The sequence below is a fragment of the Salmo trutta genome, chromosome 5 (assembly GCF_901001165.1).
Source record: "Salmo trutta chromosome 5, fSalTru1.1, whole genome shotgun sequence".
NCBI lineage: Eukaryota > Metazoa > Chordata > Actinopteri > Salmoniformes > Salmonidae > Salmo > Salmo trutta.
The window spans coordinates 56,826,415-56,846,577 of NC_042961.1; the positions used below are offsets into that span (position 1 = coordinate 56,826,415).

At 40.9% G+C, this 20,163-nt stretch overlaps 1 protein-coding gene across 2 annotated transcripts in view; it reads left to right on the forward strand.

Annotated features, from left to right (window-relative positions):
- Positions 1–2,020: 2,020 nt before the first annotated feature.
- The window catches only part of LOC115194622 (acetylcholinesterase-like), a 35,388-nt gene continuing 17,245 nt past the window's right edge, over positions 2,021–20,163 (forward strand). The window contains exons 1-6 of one of the 2 annotated variants that reach the window (XM_029754465.1): positions 2,021–2,064; positions 17,593–18,010; positions 18,352–18,456; positions 18,734–18,947; positions 19,055–19,318; positions 19,677–19,859. In XM_029754465.1, the coding sequence (XP_029610325.1) occupies positions 17,685–18,010; positions 18,352–18,456; positions 18,734–18,947; positions 19,055–19,318; positions 19,677–19,859 (1,092 nt within the window). In that variant the 5' untranslated portion in view covers positions 2,021–2,064; positions 17,593–17,684. Of the gene's footprint in view, positions 2,343–17,592; positions 18,011–18,351; positions 18,457–18,733; positions 18,948–19,054; positions 19,319–19,676; positions 19,860–20,163 lie in introns of both variants that reach the window. The other variant, XM_029754464.1, reaches the window with a different exon arrangement.

A 20,163-nucleotide genomic window follows, 5' to 3' on the forward strand; every position in this document is an offset into this window, starting at 1 on the left:
CCCCCAGGTCTGAATGGCAGGGTTTAGCCTTGGGGTGTTGTGTCCAGTATGAGTCTGTCTAACCCTTGGACCCATTAATGTGTGTGTGTGTGTGTGTGTGTGTTCTGACCTACCTGGGTTCAAGTAGCCATTGTCATAAGGCGTGTAAGTGTCATAATTTTGCATAATACTTAATGGATTGGAACCAAAAGACTTGGGACAAGATGGGAAGATACTCAGCGCAATCTGGAACCATAAAATAACAAACACTGTTACCAATGCACACATCATCATCACCTCATTTATGTGATTATTGGGTTTTCTGCTCTGAAAATGGAGGAGTCAGTGACAGTCAGGCAATGTTGTGTCATGTCAATGATAGCATTGATGCAGGTTATCTGGGCTATTGTATCTTCTAATATTGTACTTATGAATACACAAATATGAATGATTTAAATCGGGAAGGGTGGAAAAGTGGTCTATCATCTTCGGATTCTGTGGCAACTGCCCCGCAAACACACACACCTATTGTGTCTCTTTGTAGACCCTGGTAGGTTTGTGTTTCCAGTAATCATTAAACTAATCCAGTAATAATTGAATGTAAAACCTTTGTGTAGAGTTACTGTATTACCTAACACAGACAACAGGAAATTAAGGCAAGTCATGTCTCTGCCAGTAAATTGTGAAACGCTGCTTCCCTATATAGTTCACCAGTTTTGACCAGAGCATTATGGGCACTGGTCGAAAGCAGTGCAGTGGAAAAAGGGTGCCATTTTGGACATAGTCTTTAGTGAGAATGTATGACTCAACAAAAATCTATCTGTATTATAATTGGTTTGAACGTTGAACTTAATAATGTTTTGAGATGCTGTTGTGTATCAAGCTAGCCTGCTCTCTGAACCCAAAAGAGCCAAAGTCTCACAATGTAGCATAGCACTACAATAACATCAGCTAAATATGTGTAAGTGACCAATAAAATATGATTTGATTTTAATAATGGATGGGATATGCAGTACAGTGTGTATTCCACAAAGTTACTCAAAGTGATTTAAGAGGTGTGTCTGATTGATCCAACTCCTCCACTACCAAAGCACCAGGGTGTGATTGATTAAATGGATATGAATGGCAAATCCATAACCCTAACTCCCTAACCCCAAACCCTTACCACTCTAAATCCAACATGGGTTTGCTGACCAGTGGTGTCTCTAGATTTTCCCTTCACTTTGGTGATGTAACGAGCGGCAGCCATTTTGTGCCAGAAAGCACATCACGCTACACCTCACGTTATTGCCGTTATCGGTATGTCAAGGCTTCATTCAGATCATTCAAGACAGTATAATAGGTTTATACTTACTTTTATAATTACTATCTGTCTCTCTGACATTTAAACTGAAGAAGACATATTTGGTTTAGACCTGGGAACTCATTTATAAAATGTTCTTAGTTTTTATTCTACATTTAAAAGGCTTTTATAACTTCTCCATGTATAGCCAAGTACATTGATCTTCATCATGTAAGTTATTTTGGGGTAGTGTGTGTGTGTGTGTGTGTGTGTGTGTGTGTGTGTGTGTCTGTGTGTGTGTGTCTGTGTGTGTGTGTGTGTGTGTGTGTGTGTGTGTGTGTGCGTGTGTGTGTGTGTGTGTGTGTGTGTGTGTGTGTGGCATCAAAATGTGTGATCTGTTGCCACAAGAAAAGGGCAACCAGTGAAGAACAAACCATTGTAAATATAACCCATATTTATGTTTATTTCTTTTCCCTTTTGTACTTTCATTATTTGCACATCGTTACAGCACTGTTTATAGCCATAATATAACATTTGAAATGTCTCTATTCTTTTGGAACTTTTGTGAGTGTAATGTTTATTGTAAAAAAAAATGTTTATTTCACTTTTGTTTATTATCTATTTCACTTGCTTTGGCAATGTAAACACACGTTTCCCATGCCAATAAAGCCCCTTGAATTGAGAGGAGCAGTGGGACTTCTCGCGAGGCTTCCTCTGAGTAGCCTACTACTACTTTTCATTTTTTTCCTCAGTCGTGGAGCGCTTTATCAGCGGCAGTCTCCCCCCGTCGTCCTAACAGCATAGTAAGGGTCACTTCCCCCACTCAATACACACAGAGAGAGAGACGGGCACATTAAACAAACACCTAGGGCTGACCGAAAAGCAGCGAAGACCGTAATTAAAACGCGCATCTTTGCTCCCCGACTAGAAACCCTCCCTCACCCCCTAACTGTGCCGAGGACACTGGGTTTAACGTCGTCTTAATAGGTTGACAGGGCGAGGAGGGTCGCTTGTCTCCCAGGGGATTCTGCGAAGCAGTGTCTTTAGCCGGGTTGGACCCACTCGGCTACTAACTAGCCAGGTAAGGTAAACGCACAGCCTGAGCCCAGCTCGGTTCGGCTCGAGCTCCGTGCGTGTCTGTCCTTTTATAGACGTTTTGCTGGAAATGACACGATCTAACCTCGCGCCTCTGTCATTCTCGTCGGTGAGTGAAATAGAATTGGAATATTCGAATGTGGGATATTCATTCACCCCGGCAACATGATCATGCAATTGGATATGGTGGGAAAGAGAGAGAGGTGGGAGGGAGAGAGGGGGTGACTGTGCGTGAGTGTGGTGGGGTATAGCTACTGTGCTGTCGTTGTTGCGTGTGTGACGCGCCTTCCGCGGTGAGACCACTGAGACACGTGTGTTTGTTGGCGTTCGTCTCCTCGCACACACCTGTTTGGTTCATACTTTGCCGATGTCTCGTCTGTTATGTTTGTAATAGATTTTATAGACAGTGGGCGTCGTGTTTGTTACATGAACACTGGATGCGAAACGGAACATACAGGATTATATAGCTAGGTTTATTATTATGTTGCAAATGCAATTGTGTCAAATCTGTGCGTTGAGCAACACGGATTATGTAGGTCAAATCAGTGTTTATTGTAGGCCTGTTATTACTATTATTATTAGGACTATTATTATTAGGCCTATTGTCTTTTTATTGTCCATTAGCTCATGACTGTCTCCATCCATGTCTTTCTGTTTAATAGCGTCATTAGTCTTACCATGGCAACCAATTTCATAGTCAGCCCGATGGCTGTGATCCTGTGCCATGTTGGAAAGATCAGGACAGACAGACATTTACTGGTAATGTCAGGAATGTCTGATGTATGTTTACCTCAGCTGGCAGTGACATAACACACGCACACACACGCACACACAGCAGCAAGGTAATGTAGCTGGGTAACCAGGACTCTACCTGGAGAGAGAGAGAGTGTGTGTGTGTGTGTGTGTGTGTGTGTGTGTGTGTGTGTGTGTGTGTGTGTGTGTGTGTGTGTGTGTGTGTGTGTGTGTGTGTGTGTGTGTGTGTGTGATGCGCCTTGATGTTACATAATGTCTGTCTATGGTGCTACTGTCAAAACAAGATGGCTTGGTTTGCTGCTATAACGCCATATCTTCAGACTATAGGCTATATGTCTAATCTACATGTTACAAGATATAGGCTACTCCATAGAGAGAGATTGATAGATAGGCCTAGATTGATGGATAGATATGTGCTCTATAATTTCATTAAAAGCAGGAGGGTGGCGTCTTGTGAGTGGCGCGTGGGCACGCAGAGAGCGAGAGAGAGGCACACGTAAAGTATTTTGACTAAAACAAAGTCTTGTTTACCTCGACTACCACCTGGACGCCTTTCCTACGCACTTCTCAGTAGTTGGTATTATTATCTTATGCAGGTGCATAACAGGTTTTGCAGGCATGGTTCTCTTGCACGCGCCGAATACATTTTATTCATCAGCTGAAAAACCCTGCTGGCCAACAGATTCTTCTCGTGGAGTTTTCAATCAATAGGGTTTTTAATCACATTTATCTAAAGCCATCCCTTTAAATTTGGTGTACCTTTTTAATTCGAATGTTCTCGACAGACACAAGAACATATGAAGAGAACGATCAAGAATATTAGGGACAATGAAAAAAGCCATGTAAATACAGCATATTTGTCTCCTTTTCAGTGGTAATTGGTAGATTTAAAAATACTCTGATCTTGTATATTATTTAGGGTTAGGAAAGTATTTATTAATAATAAAAACAGGGTTGGAGAGCCTTTATGCACACAATATATTGGCGAATCAAAAATAGTGGTTTGTTTCATCCTGAAAGTTGCCATTCAGTTGTTCAATCCAGTAAATATTGGAAGGTGAGAAGAGTGTACAATAGGGGTTGAAGAGTAGTCCTATAAATCTACCCTAATGATCTGCATGGAACTGTGATCAAATCAAATCAAATCAAATTTATTTATATAGCCCTTCGTACATCAGCTGAAATCTCAAAGTGCTGTACAGAAACCCAGCCTAAAACCCCAAACAGCAAGCAATGCATGTGAAAGAAGCACGGTGGCTGGGAAAAACTCCCTAGGAAAAACTCCTGAGAAAGGCCAAAAACCTAGGAAGAAACCTAGAGAGGAACCAGGCTATGAGGGGTGGCCAGTCCTCTTCTGGCTGTGCCGGGTGGATATTATAACAGAACATGGTCAAGATGTTAAAATGTTCGTAAATGACCAGCATGGTCAAATAATAATAATCATAGTAATTGTCGAGGGTGCAACAAGCACGTCCGGTGAACAGGTCAGGGTTCCGTAGCCGCAGGCAGAACAGTTGAAACTGGAGCAGCAGCATGGCCAGGTGGACTGGGGACAGCAAGGAGTCATCATGCCAGGTAGTCCTAGGGCTCAGGTCCTCCGAGAGAAAGAAAGAAAGAAAGAAAGAGAATTAGAGAGAGCATATTTACATTCACACAGGACACCGGATAAGACAAGAGAATACTCCAGATGTAACAGACTGACCCTAGCCCCCCGACACATAAACTACTGCAGCATAAATACTGGAGGCTGAGACAGGAGGGATCAGAAGACACTGTGGCCCCATCCGATGATACCCCCGGACAGGGCCAAACAGGCAGGATATAACCCCACCCACTTTGCCAAAGCACAGCCCCCACACCACTAGAGGGATATCTACAACCACCAACTTACCGTCCGAAGACAAGGCCGAGTATAGCCCACAAAGATGTCCGCCACGGCACAACCCAAGGGGGGGGCGCCAACCCAGACAGGAAGACCACGTCAGTGGCTCAACCTACTCAAGTGACGCACCCCTCCCATGGACGGCATGGAAGAACACCAGTTAGTCAGTGACTCAGCCCCTGTAAAAGGGTTAGAGGCAGAGAATCCCAGTGGGAAGAGGGGAACCGACAAGGCAGAGACAGCAAGGGCGGTTCGTTGCTCCAGCCTTTCCATTCACCTTCACACTCCTGGGCCAGACTATACTTAATCATAGGACCTACTGAAGAGATAAGTCTTCAGTAAAGACTTAAAGGTTGAGAATTGATGACAACGGTCCTGCGTTCCATAATGATTCAAATATGCTACATGTCCCCAATTATTGCACAACTTGTAATACATTAGCCTAATATGATCCACAATTGCTAGCGATCCTCAGGAAGAACCACAGGAACATGAGAGAAATGAAAGTCAAATTAATTATCTAGTAATGGAATGATGCAAAATGTAAGGAAACTAACGCTAAAGTGACAGTTATAAATGTAAGGAAACTAACACTAAAGTGACAGTTATAAATGTATGGAAACTAACACTAAAGTGACAGTTATAAATGTAAGGAAACCAACACTACAGTGACAGTTATAAATGTAAGGAAACCAACACTAAAGTGACAGTTATAAATGTGAGGAAACCAACACTAAAGTGACAGTTATAAATGTAAGGAAACCAACACTAAAGTGACAGTTATAAATGTAAGGAAACTAACACTAAAGTGACAGTTATAAATGTAAGGAAACCAACACTAAAGTGAGTTATAAATGTAAGAAAATTAACACTAAAGTGACAGTTATAAATGTAAGGAAACTAACACTAAAGTGACAGTTATAAATGTAAGGAAACCAACACTAAAGTGACAGTTATAAATGTAAGGAAACTAACACTAAAGTGACAGTTATAAATGTAAGGAAACTAACACTAAAGTGACAGTTATAAATGTAAGGAAACTAACACTAAAGTGACAGTTATAAATGTAAGGAAACTAACACTAAAGTGACAGTTATAAATGTAAGGAAACCAACACTACAGTGACAGTTATAAATGTAAGGAAACCAACACTAAAGTGACAGTTATAAATGTGAGGAAACCAACACTAAAGTGACAGTTATAAATGTAAGGAAACCAACACTAAAGTGACAGTTATAAATGTAAGGAAACTAACACTAAAGTGACAGTTATAAATGTAAGGAAACTAACACTAAAGTGACAGTTATAAATGTAAGGAAACCAACACTAAAGTGACAGTTATAAATGTAAGGAAACTAACACTAAAGTGACAGTTATAAATGTAAGGAAACCAACACTAAAGTGAGTTATAAATGTAAGAAAATTAACACTAAAGTGACAGTTATAAATGTAAGGAAACTAACACTAAAGTGACAGTTATAAATGTAAGGAAACCAACACTAAAGTGACAGTTATAAATGTAAGGAAACTAACACTAAAGTGACAGTTATAAATGTAAGGAAACCAACACTAAAGTGAGTTATAAATGTAAGGAAACCAACACTAAAGTGAGTTATAAATGTAAGAAAACTAACACTAAAGTGACAGTTATAAATGTAAGGAAACTAACACTAAAGTGACAGTTATAAATGTAAGGAAACTAACACTAAAGTGACAGTTATAAATGTAAGGAAACTAACACTATAGTGACAGTTATAAATGTATGGAAACCAACACTAAAGTGACAGTTATAAATGTAAGGAAACTAACACTAAAGTGACAGTTATAAATGTAAGGAAACTAACACTAAAGTGACAGTTATAAATGTAAGGAAACTAACACTAAAGTGACAGTTATAAATGTAAGGAAACTAACACTAAAGTGACAGTTATAAATGTAAGGAAACTAACACTAAAGTGACAGTTATAAATGTAAAGAAACTAACACTAAAGTGACAGTTATAAATGTATGAAACTAACACTAAAGTGACATTTATAAATGTAAGGAAACTAACACTAAAGTGACAGTTATAAATGTAAGGAAACTAACACTATAGTGACAGTTATAAATGTATGGAAACCAACACTAAAGTGACAGTTATAAATGTGAGGAAACCAACACTAAAGTGACAGTTATAAATGTAAGGAAACTAACACTATAGTGACAGTTATAAATGTATGGAAACCAACATAAAGTGACAGTTATAAATGTGAGGAAACCAACACTAAAGTGACAGTTATAAATGTAAGGAAACCAACACTAAAGTGACAGTTATAAATGTGAGGAAACCAACACTAAAGTGACAGTTATAAATGTATGGAAACCAACATAAAGTGACAGTTATAAATGTGAGGAAACCAACATAAAGTGAGTTATAAATGTATGGAAACTAACACTAAAGTGACAGTTATAAATGTAAGGAAACCAACACTAAAGTGACAGTTATAAATGTATGGAAACTAACACTAAAGTGACAGTTATAAATGTATGGAAACTAACGCTAAAGTGACAGTTATAAATGTAAGGAAACCAACACTAAAGTGACAGTTATAAATGTATGGAAACTAACGCTAAAGTGACAGTTATAAATGTAAGGAAACTAACACTAAAGTGACAGTTATAAATGTAAGGAAACTAACACTAAAGTGACAGTTATAAATGTATGGAAACCAACACTAAAGTGACAGTTATAAATGTATGGAAACTAACACTAAAGTGACAGTTATAAATGTAAGGAAACCAACACTAAAGTGACAGTTATAAATATAAGGAAACCAACACTAAAGTGACAGTTATAAATGTAAGGAAACTAACACTAAAGTGACAGTTATAAATGTAAGGAAACCAACACTAAAGTGACAGTTATAAATGTAAGGAAACTAACACTAAAGTGAGTTATAAATGTATGGAAACTAACACTAAAGTGAGTTATAAATGTAAGGAAACTAACACTAAAGTGAGTTATAAATGTAAGGAAACTAACACTAAAGTGACAGTTATAAATGTAAGGAAACCAACACTAAAGTGACAGTTATAAATGTAAGGAAACCAACACTACAGTGACAGTTATAAATGTATGGAAACTAACACTAAAGTGAGTTATAAATGTATGGAAACTAACACTAAAGTGAGTTATAAATGTAAGGAAACTAACACTAAAGTGACAGTTATAAATGTAAGGAAACTAACACTAAAGTGACAGTTATAAATGTAAGGAAACTAACACTAAAGTGACAGTTATAAATGTAAGGAAACTAACACTAAAGTGACAGTTATAAATGTAAAGAAACTAACACTAAAGTGACAGTTATAAATGAATGAAACTAACACTAAAGTGACAGTTATAAATGTGAGGAAACCAACACTAAAGTGACAGTTATAAATGTATGGAAACCAACATAAAGTGACAGTTATAAATGTGAGGAAACCAACATAAAGTGACAGTTATAAATGTGAGGAAACCAACACTAAAGTGACAGTTATAAATGTAAGGAAACTAACACTAAAGTGACAGTTATAAATGTAAGGAAACCAACACTAAAGTGACAGTTATAAATGTATGGAAACTAACACTAAAGTGAGTTATAAATGTAAGGAAACTAACACTAAAGTGACAGTTATAAATGTAAGGAAACCAACACTAAAGTGACAGTTATAAATGTATGGAAACCAACACTAAAGTGACAGTTATAAATGTAAGGAAACTAACACTAAAGTGACAGTTATAAATGTAAGGAAACTAACACTAAAGTGACAGTTATAAATGTATGGAAACTAACACTAAAGTGAGTTATAAATGTATGGAAACTAACACTAAAGTGAGTTATAAATGTAAGGAAACTAACACTAAAGTGAGTTATAAATGTAAGGAAACTAACACTAAAGTGACAGTTATAAATGTAAGGAAACCAACACTAAAGTGACAGTTATAAATGTAAGGAAACCAACACTAAAGTGACAGTTATAAATGTAAGGACACCAACACTATAGTGACAGTTATAAATGTAAGGAAACCAACACTAAAGTGACAGTTATAAATGTATGGAAACCAACACTAAAGTGACAGTTATAAATGTATGGAAACTAACACTAAAGTGACAGTTATAAATGTAAGGAAACTAACACTAAAGTGACAGTTATAAATGTAAGGAAACCAACACTACAGTGACAGTTATAAATGTAAGGAAACTAACACTAAAGTGAGTTATAAATGTATGGAAACTAACACTAAAGTGACAGTTATAAATGTATGGAAACCAACACTAAAGTGACAGTTATAAATGTAAGGAAACTAACACTAAAGTGACAGTTATAAATGTAAGGAAACTAACACTAAAGTGACAGTTATAAATGTAAGGAAACCAACACTAAAGTGACAGTTATAAATGTAAGGAAACTAACACTAAAGTGAGTTATAAATGTATGGAAACTAACACTAAAGTGACAGTTATAAATGTATGGAAACCAACACTAAAGTGACAGTTATAAATGTATGAAACTAACACTAAAGTGACAGTTATAAATGTAAGGAAACTAACACTATAGTGACAGTTATAAATGTAAGGAAACCAACACTAAAGTGACAGTTTTTATTTATGTGGGTATATTTGACGGTGGTTGCCAATAGTGGCTATTTTTTAACACAATATAAATTGTAAAAAATACAGTGAAAAGCCTGGGAATATAATGAAGACATTCTAGAAATCATAAATCAACTCGGTAGGTTTGGTACTATACTACCATGTGTGCATGGCTACAGAAGCCTATACTAAAGCTTGAGTCTCCAAATGTAATCCCTGCACTTTACAAGGCCAGCATTTCATAAACTTCACTGTGGGAAAGTTGACATGTTGATATCCAAACACGCCCCCATTCACATCAACTGGGCTGTAGTGGAGCGGTGTCCAAAATCACTAAGGATCGATCATGGTCCACACACACCAACACAGTCGCGAAGATTGCACGACAACGGCTCTTCCCCCTCAGGAGGCTGAAAAGATTTGGCATGGGGTCTCAGATCCTCAAAGTTATACAGATGCAACATTGAGAGAATCTTGACTGGCTGCATCACCGCCTGGTATGGCGACAGCTTGGCAACTGAATGCAAAGTGCTACAGAGGGTAGTGCGTATGGCCCAGTACATCACTGGGGCCGAGCTCCCTGCCATCCAGGACCTGTATATCAGTCCTAAAAATTGTCAGACTCCAGCCACCAAGTCATAGACTGTTCTCTCTGCTACCGCACGGCAAGCGGTACCGATGCACCAAGTCTGGAACCAACAGGACCGTGAACAGCTTCTTCCCCCAAGCCATAACACCGCTAAATAGCTATTTGGTTAACTATTTAACGCTCTGCATTGACCCTTTTTGCACCAACCTTTTTTGACTCATCACATACACTGCTGCTAGTGTTTATGCTGTCAGTTTATTAGTAGTACTAGCACTATGTACATACAGTTCAAGTCGGAATTTTACATACACTTAGGTTGGAGTCATTAAAACTCGTTTTTCAAGCACTCCACAAATTTCTTGTTAAAAAAACTATAGTTTTGGCAAGTCGGTTAGGACATCTACTTTGTGCATGACAGAAGTAATCTTTCCAACAATTGTTTCCTGACAGATTATTTCACTTATAATTCACTGTATCACAATTCCAGTGGGTCAGAAGTTTACATACACTAAGTTGACTGTGCCTTTAAACAGCTTGGAAATTTCCAGAAAATGATGTCATGGCTTTAGAAGCTTCTGATAGGCTAATTGACATAATTTGAGTCAATTGGAGGTGTACCTGTGGATGTATTTCAAGGCCTACCTTCAAACTCGGTGCATCTTTGCTTGACATCATGGGAAAATCAAAATAAATCAGCCAAGACCTCAGAAAAACAATTGTAGACCTCCACAAGTCTGGTGCATCCTTGGGAGAAATTTCCAAATTCCTGAAGGTACCACATTCATCTGTACAAACAATAGTACGCAAGTATAAACACCATGGGACCAAGCAGCCATCATACCGCTCAGGAAGGAGACTCGTTCTGTCTCCTAGAGATGAACGTACTTTGGTGCGTAAAGTGCAAATCAATCCCAGAACAACAGCAAAGGACCTTGTGAAGATGCTGGAAGAAACAGGTACAAAAGTATCTATATCCACAGTAAAACGAGTCCTATATCGACATAACCTGAAAGGCCACTCAGCAAGGAAGAAGCCACTGCTCCAAAACTGACATAAAAAAAGCCAGACTACGGTTTGCAACTGCACATGGGGACAAAGATCATACTTTTTGGAGAAATGTCCTCTGGTCTGACGAAACAAAAATAGAACTGTTTGGCCATAATGACCATCGTTATGTTTGGAGGAAAAGGGGGGAGGGTTGCTAGCCGAAGAACACCATCCCAACCGTGAAGCATGTGGGTGGCAGCATCATGTTGTGGGGGTGCTTTGCTACAGGAGGGACTGGTGCACTTCACAAAATAGATGGCATCATGAGGGAGGAAAATGATGTGGATATATTGAAGCAACATCTCAAGACATCAGTCAGGAAGTTAAAGCTGGGTCGCAAATGGGTCTTCCAAATGGACAATGACCTCAAGCATACTTCCAAAGTTGTGGCAAAATGTCTTAAGGACAACAAAGTCAAGGTATTGGAGTGGCCATCACAAGCCCTGGCCTTAATCCTATAGAAAATGTGTGGGCAGAATGGAAAAAGCGTGTGTGAGCAAGGAGGCCTACAAACCTGACTCAGTTACACCAGCTCTGTCAGGAGGAATGGGCCAAACTTCACCCAACGTCTTGCGGGAAGCTTGTGGAAGGCTACTCGAAACATTTGACCCAAGTTAAACAATTTAAAGGTAATGCTACAAAATACTAATTGAGTGTATGTAAACTTCTGACCCACTGGGAATGTGATGAAAGAAATAAAAGCTGAAATAAATAATTCTCTGCTATTATTCTGACATTTCACATTCTTAAAATAAAGTGGTGATCCTAACTGACCTAAGACAGGATTCAATGTCAGGAATTGTGAAAAACTGAGTTTAAATGTATTTGGCTTAGGTCTATGTAAACTTCCGACTTCAACTGTATCTACCTCATCTACAGTGCCTTGCAAAATTATTCACCCTCCTTGGCGTTTTCCTATTTTGTTGCATTACAACCTGTAATTTAAATTGATTTTTATTTGAATTGCATGTAATGGACATACACAAAATAGTCAAATGGTGAAGTGAAATTTAAAAAAAAAAACTTGTTTAAAAAATATATATAAAAAATGTCAAACGGAAAAGCGGTGTGTGCTTATTGTTCACCCCCTTTGCTATGAATTCCCTAAATAAGATCTGGTGCAACCAATTACCTTCAGAAGTCACATAATTAGTTAGATTGCACACAAGTGGACTTCATTTATGTGTCACATGATCTGTCACATGATCTCAGTGTATATATACACCTGTTCTGAAAGGCCCCAGAGTCTGCAACACCACTAAGTAAGGGCCACCACCAAGCAAGTGGCACCATGAAGACCAAGGAGCTCTCCAAACAGGTCAGGGACAAAGTTGTGGAGAAGTATAGATCAGGGTTGGGTTATAAAAAAATATCTGAAACTTTGAACATCCCACAGAGCACCATTAAATACTTTATTAAAAAATGGAAAGAATATGGCACCACAACAAACCTGCCAAGAGAGGGCCGCCCACCAAAACTCACGGACCAGGCAAGGTGGGCATTAATCAGAGAGGCAACAAAGAGACCAACGATAACCCTGAAGGAGCTGCAAAGCTCCACAGTGGAGATTGGAGTATCTGTCCATAGGACAACTTTAACCCGTACACTCAACAGAGCTGAGCTTCACGGAGGAGTGGCCAGAAAAAAAGCCATTGCTTAAAGAAAGAAATAAGTAAACATGTTTGGTGTTCACCAAAAGGCATGTGGGAGACTCCCCAAACATATGGAAGAAGGTACTTTGGTCAGATGAGACTAAAATGTAACTTTTTGGCCATCAAGAAAAACGCTATGTCTGGCGCAAACCCAACACCTCTCATCACCCCGAGATCACCATCCCCTCAGTGAAGCATGGTGGTGGCAGCATCATGCTGTGGGGATGTTTTTCATCAGCAGGGACTGGGAATCTGGTCAGAATTGAAAGAATGATGGATGGCGCTAAATACAGGGAAATTCTTGAGGGAAACCTGTTTCAGTCTTCCAGAGATTTGAGACTGGGATGGAGGTTTACCTTCCAGCAGGACAATGACCCTAAGCATACTGCTAAAGCAACACTCGAGTGGTTTAAGGGGAAACATTTAAATGTCTTGTAATGGCCTTGTCAAAGCCCAGACCTCAATCCAATTGAGAATCTGTGGTATGACTTAAAGATTGTTGTACACCAGCGGAACCCATCCAACTTGAAGGAGCTGGAGCAGTTTTGCCATGAAGAATGGACAGAAATCCCAGTGGCTAGATGTGCCAAGCTTATAGAGACATACCCCAAGAGACTTGCAACTGTAATTGCTGCAAAAGGTGGCTCTACAAAGTATTGACTTGGGGGGTGAATAGTTATGCACGCTCAAGTTTTCATGTTTTCATGTTTGTTTGTTTATTTAACAATAAATATTTTTCATCTTCAAAGTGGTAGGCATGTTGTGTAAATGAAATGATACAAACCCCCAAATAACTATTTTAATTCCAGGCTGTAATGCAACAAAATAGGAAAAATTCCAATGGAGGTGAATACTTTCACAAGCCACTGTACCTCGTACACCTGCACATCCACTCGGTACTGGTACCCCTTGTAGATAACTTGGCTATCATTACTCATTGTGTAAATATTTTAACTTTTATAACGTGATTTACTTCAATTATTTCGCTATTTTCTTTCTCTCTGCGTTGTTGGGGAAGGGCCAGTAAGTAAGCATTTCACTGTTAGTCCGGTTGTTTACGAAGCATGTGACGAATAAAAATTCATTTTATTTGAATGATTTGGTAAGCGTGTTGGGCCAGGAAGCGAAAGGTCGCTGGTTCGAATACCCGAGCCGACAAGGTGATTCATCTGTCGATGTGCCCTTGAACAAGGCACTTAACAATAATTTACTCCAGGGGCGCCGTACTTCTATGTCTGACCCTGTAAAACAGGGTCGCAGGACCAAATGGTATTTTCTTCCTAATAGCGCGCACAGTGGACCCTGCATGCCCATGTCTAGTAGGCTAGTATTTGTTGTGATAAGTAAGCTTGCTTGCATTCTATTCTACTCTGATTCATCGTGATCCCGTTACACGTTTTTTCTTCAACGAAAAGACCTATATTGGATAGCCAATAGGCTCTGTGTACTAAGGTTGGGCGCTATTACAATAGCGTTGTCTATCGACGATGATTGACAGCCATCGTCTATGGGGATTTACATCGTGATGTTCTAAACCATCGTCTGACACTTGACTGGCGCTGCACAGTAAAAAACAAAGTCTCGCAGCACACAGCGGGGCAGCACTCAGCGGGGCAGTACTCAGCAGGACAGTACACATTACATTCTGAGGAATTAGCTATAGTCTATTTCAAACAATATGTTACATAGTCTGCACAACGCAAGAGAGGAATGTAGGCCAGACAGAGCGGAGAATTCCACCAAAGCAGGGAAAAATGTCCAGTTGGAAAACAATATTATTTATTTAATTAGGCAAATGAAGCAATTATCATCCAGTTGTGAAGACGGAAGGCTGCTTCTATCCAGCCCATGATGTAGTCCTATAACCTGGCTCACTACGTTAAGACAGTCCTCATCAGAGAGTCACTGTTCCATCATGATGTAGTCCTATAACCTGGCTCACTACGTTAAGACAGTCCTCGTCAGACAGTCACTGTTCCATCATGATGTAGTCCTATAACCTGGCTCACTACGTTAAGACAGTCCTCATCAGACAGTCACTGTTCCATCAGGATGTAGTCCTATAACCTGGCTCACTACGTTAAGACAGTCCTCATCAGACAGTCACTGTTCCATCATGATGTAGTCCTATAACCTGGCTCACTACGTTAAGACAGTCCTCATCAGACAGTCACTGTTCCATCATGATGTAGTCCTATAACCTGGCTCACTACGTTAAGACAGCCCTCGTCAGACAGTCACTGTTCCATCATGATGTAGTCCTATAACCTGGCTCACTACGTTAAGACAGCCCTCATCAGACAGTCACTGTTCCATCATGATGTGGTCCTATAACCTGGCTCACTACGTTAAGACAGCCCTCATCAGACAGTCACTGTTCCATCATGATGTAGTCCTATAACCTGGCTCACTACGTTCAGACAGTCCTCACCAGACAGTCACTGTTCCATCATGATGTAGTCCTATAACCTGGCTCACTACGTTAAGACAGTCCTCATCAGACAGTCACTGTTCCATCATGATGTGGTCCTATAACCTGGCTCACTACGTTAAGACAGCCCTCATCAGACAGTCACTGTTCCATCATGATGTGGTCCTATAACCTGGCTCACTACGTTAAGACAGTCCTCATCAGACAGTCACTGTTCCATCATGATGTAGTCCTATAACCTGGCTCACTACGTTAAGACAGTCCTCATCAGACAGTCACTGTTCCATCATGATGTCCTATAACCTGGCTCACTACGTTAAGACAGCCCTCATCAGACAGTCACTGTTCCATCATGATGTGGTCCTATAACCTGGCTCACTACGTTAAGACAGTCCTCATCAGACAGTCACTGTTCCATCATGATGTAGTCCTATAACCTGGCTCACTACGTTAAGACAGCCCTCATCGGATAATCACTGTTCCATCATGATGTAGTCCTATAACCTTGCTCACTACGTTAAGACAGTCCTCATCAGACAGTCACTGTTCCATCATGATGTAGTCCTATAACCTGGCTCACTACGTTAAGACAGTCCTCATCAGACAGTCACTGTTCCATCATGATGTAGTCCTATAACCTGGCTCACTACGTTAAGACAGTCCTCATCAGACAGTCACTGTTCCATCATGATGTAGTCCTATAACCTGGCTCACTACGTTAAGACAGTCCTCATCAGACAGTCACTGTTGCATCATGATGTAGTCCTATAACCTGGCTCACTACGTTAAGACAGCCCTCATCAGACAGTCACTGTTCCATCATGATGTAGTCCTATAACCTGGCTCACTACGTTAAGACAGTCCTCATCAGACAGTCACTGTTCCATCATGATGTAGTCCTATAACCTGGCTCACTACGTTAAGACAGCCCTCATCAGACAGTCACTGTTCCATCATGATGTAGTCCTATAACCTGGCTCACTACGTTAAGACAGCCCTCATCAGACAGTCACTGTTCCATCATGATGTAGTCCTATAACCTGGCTCACTACGTTAAGACAGCCCTCATCAGACAGTCACTGTTCCATCATGATGTGGTCCTATAACCTGGCTCACTACGTTAAGACAGTCCTCGTCAGACAGTCACTGTTCCATCATGATGTAGTCCTATAACCTGGCTCACTACGTTAAGACAGTCCTCATCAGACAGTCACTGTTCCATCAGGATGTAGTCCTATAACCTGGCTCACTACGTTAAGACAGTCCTCATCAGACAGTCACTGTTCCATCAGGATGTGGTCCTATAACCTGGCTCACTACGTTAAGACAGTCCTCATCAGACAGTCACTGTTCCATCAGGATTTGTCCAGGCTTTCAACAACATTATCTTCCATCAGGATTCGTCCAGTTGTGTTCGATTCCGCACTGTAGCCCAACAGATTTTATTATTTATTAGTAGTATTTTTGGGGGCTTGGCCAATGGGGGCAATAGCATCGTATATCACTATGTTTTATGGGTACATAATCACCATAGGACAAAGGTTGACATCGCCCAACCATACTGTGTTCAGTATACTGCAATGTGTGCCTCCAATAACTGTGTGTGTGTGTGTGAGAGAAGCTGGAGTCTGGTGGGTGAAACATTAGCCCACATCAAACTGTCAGTGTCCTGGAGACGTATAGCTAGGTCTGCCATGTAACCCAGAGTGACAGATCGGAGCGTGCGTCACTTAAAGTTAAAAACGACTGTGTGCGCACAGATAAAGATAAACAGAGAAATATATGTGACGATGCCATATACGCATACAGCAGCAGTTGGCCTACGTGGGATCGGGAGAGAGGTGATACCACGAGAATAGAGCTACACACAGCGAAGACGGAGGGAGAACACACACACACACACAGAGCTGCAGTGAAAGTCATGCACCCCTATTCCTGATGTGCCTCCCAAACGAATCATGTCGCTATGGCAACCACACATTGCAAAACCTAAACAACAACCTACAACTTCACGTGTGTGTGTGTTTTAGAGATCCTTGCGGCCGTATCAGCTGAGTTGGTCTGATTAATTTGACTGCTATAGTGTCATGTTTTCCTTCAATATTGAATATTGCTTTAAGTTATTTCCTTTGCCTTGTCTTTTTAAAGCCGAACTCACGCAGTCACTTTAGTAAATCCCTATCAAGCCCCTGTCTTTTTCCATATATCTATATTTATCTTTCTTTCTTTCTTCCTCTTTTTCTCTCTCTCTCTCTTTCTCCAGATCTGAGGGACTCCAGACACAACAGAGACCACAAACCTCTGACTACCTGAAACCAGAACCAGGAAGTAAACAACACAGGAAACAACAACATCATGAAGACCTCCACCGTCTTCCTCCTCCTCTCACTCCTCGCCTCACTCTCTTGTTCCCAGAGCGACTCTCCGGAACTCACCGTGACAACGCGGGCAGGAAGCTTACGCGGCATCCGCCTACCGACGCCCGACAGGAGTCACGTGACCGCTTTCCTCGGCATCCCATTCGCCGAGCCCCCGCTGGGCAAGAAGCGCTTCCGTAAGGCGGAGCCCAAGAAGCCGTGGTCGGGAGTGTTCGACGCTAGCTCCTACCCCAACGCCTGCTATCAGTTCATTGACACCTCTTTCCCCGGGTTCCAAGGATCTGAGATGTGGAACCCGAACAGGTTTACATTTACTTGGCCATTTTCCAGGGTTCTCAGATGTGGAACCCTAACTTGTTGATTGTTTAAGACATCCTCTTGTTGCGTCCCTAAATGCACTATATTCCCTATTTAGTGCACTACTTTTGACTAGGGCTCTTAGTGCACTACTTTTGACCAGAGTCCTATGTAGGAAACGGGGCCATTTGGGACGTTTGGTTATCATGTTATTTATTCTCTTTTACTTCCTTTCATTATTTTACGGTAAAGTGTGTTTTGTGATTTTAAATTATACCTGTTGTGATGGTAGCTAGCAAGGCCACAATGTTCACTAAATACAGTTTGATTCGATCTGATTCCAACAGGGAGATGAGTGAGGACTGCCTATACCTCAACGTCTGGGTCCCAACCTCCCCCAGACCTCACAACCTCACCGTGATGGTGTGGATCTACGGTGGAGGCTTCTACAGGTAGGTAGCCCAGTGGGCTAAGCAGATGGCCCTGTAACTGGAGGCTTTGATCTGGCAACTAGAGGGCTGCTGGGTTCACATCCTAACAACAATCCCTTAACTACAATTGTGCCCTTGTGTAAGGCACAACATGCTCTCCATCCAGGGGTGCTTGGTGTGTGTGATATCTGATTGATAAATGAACAAAAGACAACGTGCTCTCTATCCAGAGACAAAGTTCCATTGTTCCATGTAACATATGGACAATATTGTTACATTGTTTTGTATTGTTCTACAGTGGCTCCTCGTCCCTGGATGTGTATGACGGACGTTACCTGGCCCACTCTGAGAAGGTGGTGGTGGTGTCCATGAACTACCGTGTCGGGGCCTTTGGTTTCCTGGCTCTTCATGGCTCTTCGGAGGCCCCGGGGAATGTGGGGCTCCTAGACCAACGTATGGCCCTCCAGTGGATCCAGGATAACATACATATCTTCGGGGGAAACCCCAAGCAGGTAATGATAACAAAGAGTTTGTGTGTGTGTGTTCGTTCTTGCCTGCGTGCTTGGGAGATGCTCTCTACAAATTCAATATTAATATTATGAACTACTACTACTCGTAGGTGACCATCTTTGGGGAGAGTGCAGGAGCAGTCTCTGTGGGAATACACCTCCTGTCTCCAGACAGCCGCCCCACCTTCACCCGAGCCATCCTCCAGAGTGGAGTCCCTAACTGTCCCTGGGCCACTGTTACGCCTGCTGAAGCCCAGCGGAGAGCTGCCATGTTGGGGAAGCTGGTGGGCTGTCCCTCTTGGGGTAACGACACAGAGCTGGTGGACTGTCTCCGTAACAAGCCCCCCCAGGACCTCATCGACCAGGAGTGGCAGGTCATTTACATTGACGTTTTACGTACATTTTTACATCTTACGGAAAGTTTTACATCTACGGAAATTCATGTTTACCTTTTATATTTCCGTTTTACGCAAAGCTTTGCATTTATGTTTACCTTTATGTGTATATATGTCTATTTTACTTTCAAATGTTTAATTGTGCATTTAAACTTAATTTTACATTTATATTTTACATTTTTACATATGTAAGGAATGTGTTCTAAATTAGGCTAAATAGAGAAATAAACAGTCAAGGTTTTGTGTTGACATTTATATTTGATCATGAATAAGTAGTACAGTTCTAGTGAATAGGATCCCTATGGTTTATTTGATATTATTTACCTTTTTTCCCCAGGTCATGCCGTGGTCGGCCATCTTCCGTTTCTCCTTCGTGCCGGTCATCGATGGCGTGGTCCTTCCTGACAACCCAGAGGCCATGCTGTCATCAGGCAACATCAAAGACACCCAAATTCTGCTGGGAGTCAACCAGGACGAGGGCTCCTTCTTCCTCCTCTACGGAGCCCCCGGCTTCAGCAAGGTGTGTGTGTGTGTGTGTGTGTGTGTGTGTGTGTGTGTGTGTGTGTGTGTGTGTGTGTGTGTGTGTGTGTGTGTGTGTGTGTGTGTGTGTGTGTGTGTGTGTGTGTTAGGGCCATATTCATTAGTATTGTTGCAAGGAAACAAAACACAAAGCAGATTTCACTTCTTTAGGAAAACAGCTCTAATGTTGGAAACAACCATCATTATGTTGTCATCCAGTGTCGCATGTATTTATTGTCCAAGCAATATGTTACATACAGAACAATACACATACAATATGTTACATACAGAACAATACACATACA